We start from the raw sequence: 14,737 nt of genomic DNA, 5'->3' as shown, positions 1-14,737 counted from the left end.
TCTGTGTCCTATCATCTCCTGTATTTGTCGCCTGGCACGTAGCACCATACTGCCAGCCCCATCCTCCACACCCCCCAGGGGTTGGTTTGGAGAATGCGGACAGAGCAGCCGGGTTGATGTTGAGGATACAGGAGCTGAATTCTGCCCCCCTTTCATCACTGAAGGGCACTAAGTGATCAGATAACCCACCATTATCTAAATGCCAGTTTTCATGACATTTATTATGTGCCTTTGAGGCCATTGTCAATGGTGGAGAAGCCAAAGCTCTGCAGCTGCTGGAGGCAAGGATGAAGATGACTTCTTGGGTGTCATTCCCGTAGGTCACACTAGATAGGTTGGCTATGCTAGCAACCTGCTTTTGGAGGACAATTCACCAAGGCCTAATACGTGCTATGGCAGGTAATAGACTGAAGAGGAGCGTTAGGAAAAAACCAAACCAAAACAAAAAATTCCCCCAAAGACCAGGAAGTGGAATTCCTTCTTTTGTGAGGGTGACTCTCACAATGTCACTGGTGTACCTATCTAACACACTCACCCACGCGGAGACTGGGCAGCAAGTCTGTGGGGAGTGTAGGTACTTTTGGGATTAATCCAGGTGAAATGAGGTGCTGCTGAGATATGTGCAGAAAATCGAGGGGGTGAAGGAGGGAGGATGAGGAGGGAGAAGCAGCAGATGCAGAGGTGAAAGGGAACGGAGGGGAGGGTGACAAAGGGAAAGGCTGTCCCTGCTCTGGTGTCCCCTCCGTGGGTACCTCTGGCTCAAGGATCACTGGCTATAAATGGTGAAAGGTCAGTGCCACGGCCAGGTCCTTGTGGTGAGTCACAGAAGCACGAAGCCGCTGTCCCACAGAGGCTCGGCTCAGCATCCCCAGGCAGTCCTGCTTCCAGCTGGCACAAATACCCCTTTTCTTCAGGTCCCAAGTGCCCCAAAAAGAAGCCATGGGCATCCATTACCCGACCCAACCTTTAGGTTTTTGTCCCCACTCAAGTCTGCACCCATGCTAAGGGACAGGGTCCTCCCGGAGAGGTTCAGCTCAGGGGCTAGCTTCACACCACCTGGCCCACCGGTGGGCAGAGAGCCCTGTCCCACGGGAGCCCGACAGCAGTACCCGGGCAAGGCCGCTCGCCGCGGGAACTCGGCAAGGCTTCCTCCGGCGGGACCCGGACCCTCAGCCCGCCGAGCCCCTCAGGGCGCCCAACCGCCGCCGCCCGCTGGGGCCATCTTGGCGCGCGGGGCCGGGCGCAGCGCCGGCCCCGGCCCCCGCGGCGGCTCCCGGGAACGGGCAGCGCGAGACGCGAAGCCTGGGCTTCAAGAGGAGCCAGGCTCGGGTGCCCCCCCTTCCCCCCCAGTCGTTATGAAGCGGAGATGTCCAGCCCCGGGACGTCCCCTGGGCGCGGGGCCGTGTCATCCCCCAGTCCCCCGCCACTCCGGCGGCGTCGGTTTTGTAATTGAGCCCCCGGGACGCCAAAGGCGTCATGTCGTAACAGCGCTCTGTCGAGGCAGCAACCGTGTGTGCTTGCGGATCACTTCGAGGTCCTCCCGCGGGAGGAAGGGTGAAAATACAAACTCCTATTCATTGTCGTGATGCGCGGTGGTGACAGTCATTGTATTTTCGGCCACCGAAGATACCCAGTAATTCGATAGGCGATCCCTCCATAGGCTGTGGAAACTGGCGGCACCGAGCCAAATTTGCCCCGGCTGAGGTCGGTGGGAATGCTGGTCCCTATTGTCCCTTCACGAGTGGGTCCGACACCTCCAGGAAGAGCCGCGGCAGCCCACCGGGGCGGCCCGCGGGGGCGACGGGCTGCTCCCTGCGCCCACGCGTGGGCTGGGGGGGGCAGGTCGCTCCAGCCAAATCACTTTTCTTCGCTGGGTGGACAGGGAACGAGAGATGGACAGCAAAAATTTTGGGGAGAGGAGTAAAACGCATCGCAAATACAATACGCTAGCAGCCCAGGCGGCTAAACGCCGCTGCGCCTTTCCTGCAGACGGGCTCCCCGTCAGGGGACTTGGGGAAAAAAAAGGAAAAAAAAAAAAAATCCCTAATACTTTTACCTTTGGAAAATTGAAGGGGGGTTTCGTGCTGTCGCTGCCAAGCCCCAAGCCCAGGATTTTGTTTTCTCTCCCAGCATGCGTTGATGACATCACGAAGTGCCCCTTCTTTGTGTGTCAGTGATGTCACCAAGTGCAGTGTGGGGGACAATGGAATCCTGAACTCCGGGCGAAGGCGAGTGGGAAGCGGCTGCTCCTGCTGCTGGTTCAGGGTTAAGCCGGGGGAGGGAAGGGAGAACACAGCTGCTGCTTTAGGGCTGAAACAGGTGAGAGACGGGAAAGCTGCCGGGGGATCCCTTTTGACTTGCTTGGAGGGGTGGGGGGATGTTGGGCTGGGCTCTTCCCCCCCCTCCCTTTTTTTTTTTCCTTATTGCTTTCCAACTGAGACAGGTGAGAAGTTGCTGCTGCTGCCAGAGGGACAAAGCAGGTGAGAAGCTTTGGGGTTGAAACAGTTGTAAGAATAGGAGGAAAGCAAGCAGCCCCCCCGCCAAGCGTAATAATCCCCCTCTCAGTCTTAAAAAAGCAGCCCTGGGAGCTTGCCCCTTCTCCCAGCCACCTGCCTCAACCACGTCCCTGTAGGGCTCTTGCACGGAAGCAGAAGAGGAGCCGGGGAGGGCGTTTATCCCTTCCCCTCTTGACACCCCTGCAGATTACTTTCCAGAGGGTCTCCATTAAAAACTCACGTTCCCCTCTAAGCGCCCCTTTCTTCCTTCCCCAGCACCCGCCGGAGGTTGGGGGGGAGGACACCACACTGGGGACTGTGGCTGCCGGGATCCCCCCTCCAGCCCTGGAGCGGGGGCTCCACCGCCTGCCCCCCCCCTTCTCCGTCCCCGGGCCCCGCTCCACGCGAGGCGGCGGCGGGTGGCGCCCCGGCCCCGCCGCCCCCCAGCCCCGCTCGGCGGTGGGGGAGGCAGCCAGGGAAGCCATTGCCTGTTTAATAGTTGCTGTTGCAGCACTTCCGCTTCTCTCCCAGCGAGAGAGACACGAGTGGCCAGGCCCAGCCGCACCGAGGAGGAGCAGCCAGACACAAAGGGAGAGGTAGGGGGACGGGGCACCCCCCGCCGACCCTCTCCGCCGGCCCCGGGAGCAGGGGCGAGGGGCAGGGCCGGCCGCGGCCCGGCGATGGGGCGGGAGGCGGTGGAACCGGCGGGGCAGGGGGATCGCGCCCGGGGCTGTCAGGTACCGCTGTACCCCCACGGCTCCTCGCCGCCCGGCCCTGAGGGCCCGCGGCCGGGGGAGCTCGGCCGGGTCCCCCTGCCCCCGGCTCTCGCCCAGCGGAGGGGCGGCAGCGGGGGCGGCCCGGTGAGGGCAGGGGAGCTCCCTGGGGGGCCGGTAGCCCTGGGAGGGAGGCGGCCGGGTGCCGGCCCCCCGGCCCGCTCTTGCTCCGCCGCCGCTCGCCCCGGGCCCGCGGCTGCCCCCCTCGCTCCCACCCTAACTCTCCCGGGGTGCCCTGCCAGCCCCCCTCATCCGTCCCGACGGCTTTTCGCCCCTCTCGGATGCGGACCTGCCCTCGGTAGCCCACCGTCCTCGCGTTCCTCCCCTGTGCCCCCGAGGTGCCCGCACGAAGCCGGGCTGCCTCCCCCCAGCACCCCGCTGCCCCTCTTGCTGCCCCCGGCCTCCTCGGGCCCTCTGCTCTCACCCCTTGTAGGCCCTGGCCCTTCTTTTGCTCTCCCTACCTCTCGCACCCCCCCTAGCACAGATCCTCTGTTCCCTGCCCCTTTGCTGGCTTGCCCCTCGGTGGAGTGGGCCTCAGTGGGTGCCCTCTGTGCACCCCACTCCCAGCTTAGCTGTTCCCCTTCACCCCCTCCCCCCCGCCCCCCCTGCTGCCAACACCCGACCCAGCAGGCAGGGATTTCCCCACCACAGGTCACAGATCCTCCTTCGGGGTCTCCCCCCTGTTGCCAGTGATGCCCCACTTCCATTTTAGTGCTGGCGATGGTAAACCCCCCCCCAGCCCTGTCCCTTCCCGCCTCCCCCACGTGCCTCCCGGGAACCCAAGGGACCGGAGCTGTTCCATTTTTATCTCCTACACCCCTAGGCTGGATAGTGGTGGGTGGTGATGGCTCCTCTTCTGTGTGCAGTTTGGGGGAGATTAGAAGGAATTGCTTTGAGCTTCCCTGATCCTCACAGTCGTCCTCATTCCAGTCTCCTCTCGTTTCGTGCTTGTTTTCTGAGAGGAAGATTTAAAAGTCCCTTTCCCCCTGCTCCTCCGTGTTACTAGTGCCGGGGAGGCTACCGCTCCCCCTGCTTCAACTGTGGGGCCTGAGAAGGAGAGGGAGACACGAGGACCCTTTAAAAGGAGCATGACCCAAACACAGAGTGAGATTGTCATCAGCCTTTCTCTGTGTGTGTTTGTGTTCACTGTTTGTTCCCCATGCCCCATGGTGTCTCCTCTCCAGGTTGGGGTGTGTGGTGGGGGGGTCGCTATGTCGGATGACGATTCGAGGGCCAGCACCAGCTCCTCCTCATCTTCATCCTCCAACCAACAGACAGAGAAAGAGACAAGCACGCCTAAGAAGAAGGAAAGCAAAGTCAGCATGAGTAAAAACTCTAAGCTGCTATCTACCAGTGCCAAGAGGTGAGGCTGCAGTCAGTTTTCTCACTGATTCACTGCATCTTTGCTCCTTCCTCATTTTATTTCGCTCCATTCCCCCGCTGCTCCCCTGTTGCTCCCATTCCTCATCTGTAGCTCTTACGCTCAGCCTTTCCACACGAAGCTGCCATTGTCTCACGTTTTTCAGCGTCTCTGTGCAGCGAGTGTCTGCCCAACTTTGCTGCGCTCTGGTCTCTCTTCTTGCTTCTTCCTGTGTTCCATCCCAAATATTTTCCTGTCTTTTCTTCCTCTGGGCTGTTATTCTGTCCTTCAATTACTTCCGCTGTCTTTTCCTTTTTCCTTATTAGCATCATTTTTAAGGATGGTGTAGGATTGGCATGTAGAACCTTAATTCCTTCTCTGCTACTGGAAGCTATGTGGTCCTGAGTAAGGCATTGCATTTCAACATCAATTTCCCTCTCTGTAGGTTGGGATTGATGTAGAGTGGCTTTTTTCTTTCCAGGGCTGCTTTGGGGATTAATTGATGTTTGTGAAGAGTTTTGCGTTTGCTTGCACTGGATGAGTGCAAGTGGTGTAAAACAGCCCCAAATCTTTTCCACCAAATGTACTACTGTTTTTCTGTCTGCTCATCACTTATATTGAATTTTCTGTGTATGATTGGATGTTGACTAGAATAAATAATCCTCAACAGGTCCACTTGTGGACATTCTGCACAGGGTGGTTTGGGGTTTTTTTTTGAGAATGAAATAATTTTTATTCCAGAATAATGTCTACATAGGGGAGAGATGCCTGTATAGAATAGTAGTTCCAGAACAGCTATGTCAGTTTTCTTCACCTGGACAGACTCTTGGAGCCACTCAGTTTTTTTTAAAAAAATAAATTGTTACCCTTTCCTATTTATTCCGTGTTTCACCTGAATTCAGCACCATCCTGCTCCAGGGAGCTAAGCTGACAAATGGAAGTTTTCAAGCAAACTTGCAGTACTTCAGTAAGAATAATAAACCATCTCACTGAACAGCTTTGCCAAGCAGCACAGAGAGGTTGTATCTGTAGGTGTCAAAAGTGAATGGGGTTTTATGCAAATGCCCTGTCCTCGCAACTAAGTTCTCTGTGGCTTTGTAGAATTTAGGCAGTTTGGTTATTCCAGATCTCCACTCAGCAGGTTTCCATGGCAAACTGACATAGATAGTGGCAAGCGGTGTTTATGTGTTGTGCCCTTAACTATTTTAAAAAACAAGATTGTAAACTGCCTAATACGAAAAGGCTGTTGTTCTCATGTATGACAAGTGGAAGAAAGGCAGAAGATGCTGGCTGAGCTTAAAGGAGAAGGGAGGCAGACTGAGTGCTGGGTGGGGAAATCCGGAGGGGAAGCCTGAGTGACAGTAATGGGACTCCAGGGAAGGGGATGATGGCTGGTTGGGCATTTTGTGGCAAAAGCTGTGTGAGCCCAGAATAGTTTGGGCAGGGAGGACAGGGTGTTGTCTGAACGCGGTGAAGAGAGGGAGCGTCTGGAGTCCTGAGGGAGGGGACGTGAGGATGTTGTGTGGCTCTTGAGGGTGAAGAAAAGGGAGAATTGAAGGTGGCAGGAATGTGCAGGAGCCTCGGAAATAGATATTCACCTTCCTTTAAGTGTCCTTGGGAATGGCGCAGTTATTCACTCCCTTGGGACTGGTGTTTTTTCTCAGGATGGTGATGGGAAGCTGTGGGGGAGAGGGGGGGAGCCAATTTGGCAATGACTGTTTCTCTCAATCCAGCAAGACAAAATTCCTTTTCAGACTGCAGTTTCCTCCTAGCACTTGGTGCATCACATTTGCAGAGGTTTTCCCTCATTTACAGGCTGGTTGGCAAAGCAAAGCAGGCAGTCTTTTCCAGTGCCCCTGTGCAGTTGGCATCTTTATGGGAGCATACAACAGTGCACCTGTCTGGCTTCAGTGCGCGGTGCCTGTCTGCTTTTCTGACCATCTCTGTAACAGGGTGCCTGTCCTGCTTAGTGTGTTTGGACTGGTGGGAGGTTGCAGCTGAGAACACCTCTCTCTTATGTAGTGTTGCAAACTCACGGTGACAGTATGTATGTAAGGCGTATGTGTTAACTGCTATCCCACACAGTGACTTACCTTTGTTCCTTCTCGCTTTTATTGCCACAGGATTCAGAAGGAATTGGCTGACATCACCTTAGATCCACCTCCCAACTGCAGGTTGGTGTCGATTCCTTCTCTGAGGAGGGTGGGGGAAGGTGAGGGGCTGACATGTGCCTGTGTGCATTGTAGCTGTCCTCGGAGGCTCTGGGTAGAGCAGAGGCACGGCTGTTCAGGTGGCCGACAGTACTTTTGTGAGTGCTTGGATGACCTTAAATAGTTTCCAAGTAGAGGGGGCCTCCAGAGATTATATATGTTTTGATACGAGTTTTCTGTTTGTTTTGGGGGTTGTTTTGGTTTTGTTTTGTGGTGGTTTTTCTGTTTTTTGGTTTGGTTTTTTAACAATTGCGTTTCAATCTGTTATGCTGCGTTGTGTGTATGTTTCCAAAACTGGCCTATAAAGAAGAGTGTGAAAACTTTCTCTTTGTTTGTTTTTTTCTGGTTTATAAATCTAATGCCTGACTGCACTAATCTTTTATATAAATAAGAATCCTGCCAAGGAAGCAGAGAATAGTAAAATGCTACAAGCTTTTTAGCTCGGAGAGTTCTGTTGTGAGCAGTAACAGTGGAAGAGAAGCACAAATTCGTCACTCAGTGGGTGCCCTACAGGAGCGCATGTGTTAGCTGATGAAATAACAAGCAGGGATATTTTGTTGCCCTTTATAAAGCAGCTTATTTTTAAGGGTGTTTTAGAACTTGTACCATTTGTTTAAAACATCTAACAGGTTGATTTGGTTCATTGCATGGTGGCCCGAACCTCTTTGCTTTTGCAGAAGAGGAGACAGTAGTAGTGTAACATCTTTGGTTGTGCGTGCTCATTTGAGAGGAAAGTTGCTTTCAGTCTGGTCTGTGTTCACCGTAGTTGCAAAAGCACAACTCTGTTCCTATCGTCTTGCTGTGGCTGAGGTTTGAGGCCTTTTGATGTTGATAATGGCAGAAATCAGAGAAAATTCTGTTTATTTATGTTGATCTTTTTAGTATCGAGTTGTCACCCGCAAGCACACATGAACCTTTTTATCGAAGTTTTTTGCCGCTGATAATCTGCAGGGAGGCATTAGCACAAGAGTTAGCCTGACAGGTCCAGAGCCATTCTTTCGGTACCAGTCTGAAGGATCATAATTAATGAAAGGAAGGATGGGATGAGTCATGTGAGTAGAGGTCTAGGTTGATACTAAGATTTTTGTGCTGTTTGGAAGATAACTGATGAGCTCTGAAATCTTTAGCCATGACAGTATTGTTTTAGTGATAATAATGACTACCTGAATATTACAAGAGCTTCCTGCTCTTGGGGTGGAGATGTCTGTCCTGTCTGCGTCCTGCCTTGGTGTCAGGATGAAGTCCACATGCTTTTCTCTCCTCCTCCCACCATACTCTGATTTTCATGGGAAGGAAACCCAGAAGCACAGCTCAGAAGGGCACTGCGTCTTGCTTTGTAGATAACAGAGTCTGAATGATCGAGGTGCTGGGACTGCAGTCTGAACTTTGCAAATCTATCCAAAAGTTGTGATAGTATACGAGTATGTCAGATTGCAGGCTTCATCTGACGGTTTATGTAAATAATAATAGAACCCTAGTTTGTCCTTGTTTCAACTGGCATCATTCACAGGTGACGATGAGCTAGCAGACTACCTGTCAAAATAGAATATGATTATGATTTTATTTTTTTTAATTACATAGACCACTGAGAATAATACACTTCAAGGCCCACATAGTACGTTTGTGGTCTTTCAGCCTTTATAAATACTTCTAATGGTAAAATTTATTTCACAGTACAAGCAGTGATGATTAATCTTCGCTTATAATGCAATTGCAAGTATTCTGTGTTCCTTCCAACCTTCAAATGAGTGACAGTGAAGGGTGGCAACTCTTGCAAATAATACATGAAACTGGTGTAATTCTTACTGTCTCTTAATATGTTGATAGGTTGGAAAATGTGAATGGATGGGTTTCTGTGTGTGTGACCGAAGGAGTTTTGGTATTGCTCATCTTGGGGTGAAGTCATCCTATTTCAGTAAAGATAGCGCTGAGCGCGAAGGAGAATAGCTCTGCTTATGGCTAACGAGGTTCCAGTTGCATGGTCAAGCACCAGGAGTTTGCTTCTCTAGCAGGTGGTTTGTACAAGGGTGGGCAGATGCTAATTGCCACAACAGTGAGAAGAGTTTCAGCTGTCGCAGCTACGGGGAAAGTTCACCTCTTGTGGAAAAAGAAATAGAAATAGTCAATTTGTGAGTGTGAGGAGATTAAGCAAGTGAGAGACTCTGGTTGCTGTGTGATGTTTAAGGTTGCCAAAATTTGCTCTGGGGAAGCCTGCTAACAGTGTCACTGCTTTCTATGCTGTGAGTGATGTATTAAATATATAGTTCCATAACTTAGTTTCAATTTCCTTCCTTCGTGACTTTGCTTATTCTCACCTTTCCTCTGACGTCCAGCCCCTCATCTCTTTGCTGCCTTTGTGTCTCTACACACTTTTTTCAGGTGTCACTGGGAGGGAGGGCAGTCCTTTTCTTTTAGGTATATCTCTCTCTCCTGCAAGACTAATCTCTAAACTTACATAGTCAGGGAGCTATATACGATGCTAGGTACTACCTGTTGTGCTGTCAACTTTAGGGGTGTCAAAGTCTCAGGAGTCACGTTTGAAAATGTGCATCCAAAACCATATCCTGTGTTATGTTGGAAATGTCATTCTTTTTTTTTCTACTGGACGTTTGTTCTTACACCCCTTGCCACCATCTTTGTATTTTCCCTTGTTCTGCGCCATGCCTGGTGTTTGATAGCAGTTCATTGTTGGCCATGCTTTAATTTTTGGCCTCGTTGCAAAGTGCTGTTCTTCTTCCAGTCTTACAGCAGTAGTGGGAGTTCAAGATATTTAACACATCCCAGAGCAGCTCTGCATATTGAAAGAAAAAGCTTTAGGTTGTAAATGATTTTTAGTAAGAACTGTTTTATTTTTCTTCTTATAAAACACCACATATAAGATGCAATTACAAATAATGAAAACCATTTGATATTTCAAACAAAATAGCTTAAAAACAAATTAGTTTCATTTTTATTTTTGTAGCTTGCAGTGACCGTATTTTCATGTGCGTAACCCACAGATCATCTGTTTAAAAAAAACCCAAAACAAAAAACAACACAACAAAACCCAAACCCCAAGCACACTCAACACCCTGTGATTGAGCAGCTGTGTGGGTTTTCCACATATGTGGGTAATACGAGAGGAAGTTTATCCCAGAAGTTCCTCTCCCCTCAGTAGTTTCCTTGCTTCTGGTTTTCCATAGCTTGCCTGCATCCCCCCAAGTGCTTACCTGTGCTCATCTTTCATTGCCTGCTTCATCATCTCTTGTATTCTCTTTGCCCAGTTACTTGTACAGAGGTGCAGAATATGTGCGTGGAAGCACAGTATATGTTTAGCCTGCATTCAAAAAACAGATTTTATTTTTTTTTACTTGAAGACTTTTTCTAAAAAGATATATTTTTTAATATACTTTACAAATTTGTGGATTCCTGATGGAGGCAATGCTGTCGTCGTAAGTGTCCTAGTGTAGTGTATGAGTAGTGTGGCTACTTCTGAGTTGTTCTTACCTTCTTCATTGTTTTGGTTGGCTGGTGCTCTAGAGGTCTTTAATTTTCTGTTATCTGCAAGATGATTTGACTTCTGATATTAACACTGAGTTATGAAAGTTAAATGTAGCTTTCAAGTTCAAAAGGTGGTTAGTGATTAATACAGATAGGAGAATAATTGTTTGGACCTGAAGTATTTCAAAGCTTTTAAGAGAGTACCTGGTGATTTCTTTTACTTTGTATTATATCAGAAAATTATAACTCTTGTTTTAAAACTCAAAGAAGGTACCTAGAGACTTCAGACTTTTGGTCTTCTCTACATGTTGGTGATCGAGGAGTATGTCGTGTCAGTGTGTTGGGTTGCGGAAGTCTGTGTCTGCGACTGTCTGCAGATGTCAAAATAAAATTCCATCTTGCTACATAGGCAGACCTGATCTTTGTTTGTAGATAACACTTGTATTGTGCCAGAGCTTTTCTTCTGTCACAGTGACAAGGTTTCTAAAGCTTTAACAGAAGTTAATTAAAGCTTTAAGTACTGTTTATTCTCTTTATGTCATTTATTTGACCTCTGTATCTAAGCATCTCCTGATAGTAAATCTGCTAATTGCTGTGAGGTTATGAAATAAATGTTTTTCCTCATTTTAGGGACGGGGAGTTGCAGCACGTAAAAACCAAGTGACTTGTCCAAGGTCACACAGGAAGTCTGTGGCAAAGTGGAGAAATGAATGTAAATCTCCTTTGTTTCAGGCTAACTTGCGGCTGAGCTGTTCTGCTGGAACTGTGTGCATTGGTTGCGTTATGAGCAGGGCTTTGAATTTGTGCTTTATTGGGTGTCTGGTATTGACTGTATGTAAGCATGGTAATTTAATGTTATTCTTCCCATCTGTGTAGAGGGACCAAAATGGATATTAACTAGAATTAATGTTTTTTAATCTTTCTTACCTAAACTGAAACAAGTTTGTCTCCACATGGCTCATTTAAGTCCATATAGGCAAGACCAGCTGTTATTTAAAAAAAAATAATTTTGAAATCTTTACTGAATGAGGCATTTGCCTGCAAGGCTTACCACTGCTGCAGAGTAAAATGCTATCACAAATTGATTATTTAAATAATAATAAAATACAGTTGTGTGTCCTGGCTCCTTCAGCCTAGTTTTTGTAAATGCACAGAATAAGGACCAGATCTCCCTGAGAGTCGTGTGAAAGTTAACTGTCAGCACTTAATAAATATATGTCTCAGTATAGATGGTGGGGAGAAGTACTCTTTGCTGTAATGTGTGGAATAGTCATAGTTTTCAAAACTTTGCAATGTGGAATTAAGATTTCTTGGCTAGAGACTAGTCTGCAGAAAATGTGTGGCTCAAAGGCTGTTTTGAACTCAATGGTTTCATATTATAATTAATATATTTCATCTACATACCATGAAAGTCTGGCATTTGTTTTGATTACGTTTGTTTTCATGGTGCTTGTATTTTTTTGCAAAGGTATTTTTCTCAATACCTCCAACTCCAATAATGCTTTAAGTGCTTTTGCTTTTAAGTCCAGTGTATTATCTAAGGATGGACTGTCACTGTTAAACTATAATATTGGTGTTGGTTTTATTATTTTCATGCTTGGAATAGTCCTTCCTGAACATAACCATTTTCTAGCATAAACTTTCAGCTATTAGTTTTTATAATTAAAAATCTTAATTTCAGTAATATCTTTTTTTTTAATGTGCACACTCAAATTATTAGAGCAAGCATGATGCAAATGCTGGAGTTTACTTCATTGCAGAAATAAAAAATGCAGATTATGTTTAATGAAAATGATCAGCTTCAAAAAGTAGGTTTTGCACTGCCCCCCCCCCCCCCCCATGTTCTTTCTCTGAAATGGGAGTGTTTTCTGTGAGAAGTTTCCAGCCGTAGGATAGGAAGGACCTTCATAATTAGTGCTGCGTGTAGTTGAAAAATATCTTTTGTCACATAAACTACCAGTGGTTCAGCATTCCCTCCCCCCTTTTGTTTGGCACATGATCCCTGGAGAAATAACTCTTCCTTTTGAAATGGTGTATTAACTAATTTAGAGATCCTCTGCAGCTGTGTATGGTCTGGCTTGCAAACCATAAAAATAAAACCATTTCTACACTTGGTGGATTCAAAGTATGTGTAGGTAACAGCTCCTGCAGGCAAAGTCCTCTGCCTGACGTACTCAGACAATAGCTGCACAGGAGCAGCTTCTTTACTGTGGATTGATTAGTTAATATTACAGGAGTTCACCTTTCTGAAGATATTCCTGGTTTTATTTATTGGCTCCCTTTAAAAATCAGAAAGGTTTTGATGGCCAAGCTGCTCGGACGCGGTGGCAGGAGCCGGCTGATGCTGTGGTAGATTTTGTTTGGCACATCCTGGCTCAGTAATTCCCAGATGAACTGCATTCTGTGCTCTTGCATGCCAAACATTGGAACGATGAATCTTGAGAGCGGCTGTGAAATTGTATCATGGCTAAGAACAAAGAGGATTGAAATCCCTTCTGTGCACACACTCTTGTATACCACTTAATTTTATTATTTGACTTTCAGCTTTGCTGCCCTTGGAGGGCACTGTGCAACTGTGTTTATGATGCTGCGTATATGTTTTATCTGACAAATTCTAATAGTTCCTCTTGATTATGCAGTCTTTAATTTGGTTTCGTTTCGGTTGTATTCCAGCTCTGTCTGTCTAGATTTTTATATTGGATATGTGTATAGCAGCAGGTTATATGTCTGGTTTTGTTTTAAGAAATATTCATGAGATATATGTATGGTATTTTATAGACATAAATGAGAAATGCTGCATGGAGTATTTATACTTTAAGGGCTTGAATCTATCTTGTCTTTTTATATGAAGACAAAATTATCCACAGAGAGCTGGCTAGTCAAGGGGATTGAGAAAGTGATAGGGGATGGTTTTGTGTTTGAGGATTTCAACAAGGGCAGGTTGCTAGTGACAGGGAGCTTTGTGGTTCCTGAAGAATGGGTTGGTCTTGAGAGCTGGTAAGATGCCACCTGGTAAGATGTTAAGTTTGTCCCCGCTGTCAAAGGGAGGTGTGCTGGGAATGGAGACAGAGCTCACCTGCACTGGTACAAGTTATGTCGGTGGATTAAGGTTATTGATGAGTTAGTACATAGCGAAACTTCTGCAGCCTCTGCCTGCGCTTTTCTGTAATTGTACATGACAGACCAGCCTTCCATACAGCGCGTCTTAAAAGTATTTAATGTACTAAACAAAAGGAAGATACCTTTTTATGTGAATGGGTTAAGAGATTATTGCACATCTGTGCAGACTTGCTCATCACGTATAAAGTCAAAGGCTATGATTTCTCCACCAAAGAAAGTGTTTTAAACTAAGTTAAATTAATGATGTAATTTAGTCATTATAGTAGAATCTTGCCAATCTGTACATTTATTTGAATGAAATAAGTTTGTACTTATTTTTCCCTCTGAGGCTTAACAGTGGAGGTCTAAATACCAGCTTCATTATTTTACAAGATGAACTAGAGAACGTGTATTGTCAAGTACTATAAATAAACTACAACTGTCAAAACAAACACTGTACACTCTGGAATTCAGAGGGGTTTTCTTGTTTCCCTTGCCAGTTTGCAAATTTCAGCAACATGCAATTGGTCTTTCAAAGTATTTGTGGAAAGCGTAATGGTTACTACAGTGCATTTAATACATATTTTCTGTGCAGGGGGTGGCTAATTGACATTACCAGGAGAATATATCACAGATCTGTATGCTTAACTTGCAAGATCCAATACGCAATGTTCCTTATTAACCTGGATTCCCTGGGATGGGAGGTGGGAGAGAAAAGGAGAGTGGGGCGTGCAGATTGTAGCTCAGGGCAGATGCAGTGTTTGCTTCCCCACACTCCCTCCAGTCTCTTCTGTGATTTCACAACTGAAAATACAGATCAGGTAAGATGAAGCTGAGCTGTTCTGAGAACTGGGTCCAGGCCAAGTTTTGGCAGTTCATTTGTTTAAGAGAAAATACAAAGTAATTGGATTAAGGAGGCTGTACGATTAATGATGTAGAGACCTGTTAAATTTCTTTGCTTCTGTGTTTCTGTGAATCAGTGCAGAATTGAGGGCTTGATTCCTCCGAAGGTTTCACTTTACGGAGTCAAAAGTGAGTGTAAACCAAATCAACGTGTTACTTATACAAAGAAAGTGCAAAATAAATCTCAGTGTAATGATTATTTAAGAGATTAGAGAATCGCATTTCTCATCTTTCCCTGTGGAACTGCTGGACTTGCTGGAAGCACAGAGAATCTCGAACTGGTATGGAGAATTGTAAAGGCAGTAGTAAATGCTGTGGGCTAGAGGGGGGGATGCTTCCTGAGGCAGCTGGACTGCTAATACTTAATGCTATTTCTGCTATGGGTATCTGCGCAGTAGGTTTTTGCCGTTGAAGCCA

The 14,737-nt window shown here is 47.3% G+C and overlaps 1 protein-coding gene across 4 annotated transcripts in view; it reads left to right on the top strand.

Moving 5' to 3' along the window:
• Positions 1-2,124: 2,124 nt before the first annotated feature.
• UBE2E1 (ubiquitin conjugating enzyme E2 E1) overlaps positions 2,125-14,737 on the top strand; it is a 45,065-nt gene continuing 32,452 nt past the window's right edge. Inside the window, exons 1-5 of one of the 4 annotated variants that reach the window (XM_075745837.1) lie at positions 2,125-2,319; positions 2,444-2,480; positions 3,027-3,091; positions 4,453-4,631; positions 6,752-6,802. In XM_075745837.1, coding sequence (XP_075601952.1) covers positions 2,140-2,319; positions 2,444-2,480; positions 3,027-3,091; positions 4,453-4,631; positions 6,752-6,802 — 512 coding nt within the window. In that variant the 5' untranslated portion in view covers positions 2,125-2,139. Of the gene's footprint in view, positions 2,320-2,443; positions 2,481-2,963; positions 3,092-3,155; positions 3,233-4,452; positions 4,632-6,751; positions 6,803-14,737 lie in introns of those variants that run through there. The other 3 variants (XM_075745833.1, XM_075745836.1, XM_075745835.1) reach the window with 3 other exon arrangements.

The sequence above is a fragment of the Balearica regulorum genome, chromosome 2 (genome assembly GCF_011004875.1).
Source record: "Balearica regulorum gibbericeps isolate bBalReg1 chromosome 2, bBalReg1.pri, whole genome shotgun sequence".
NCBI lineage: Eukaryota > Metazoa > Chordata > Aves > Gruiformes > Gruidae > Balearica > Balearica regulorum.
Note: the sequence above shows the minus strand (reverse complement) of the source record. Positions and strands in the feature narration are given on the sequence as shown.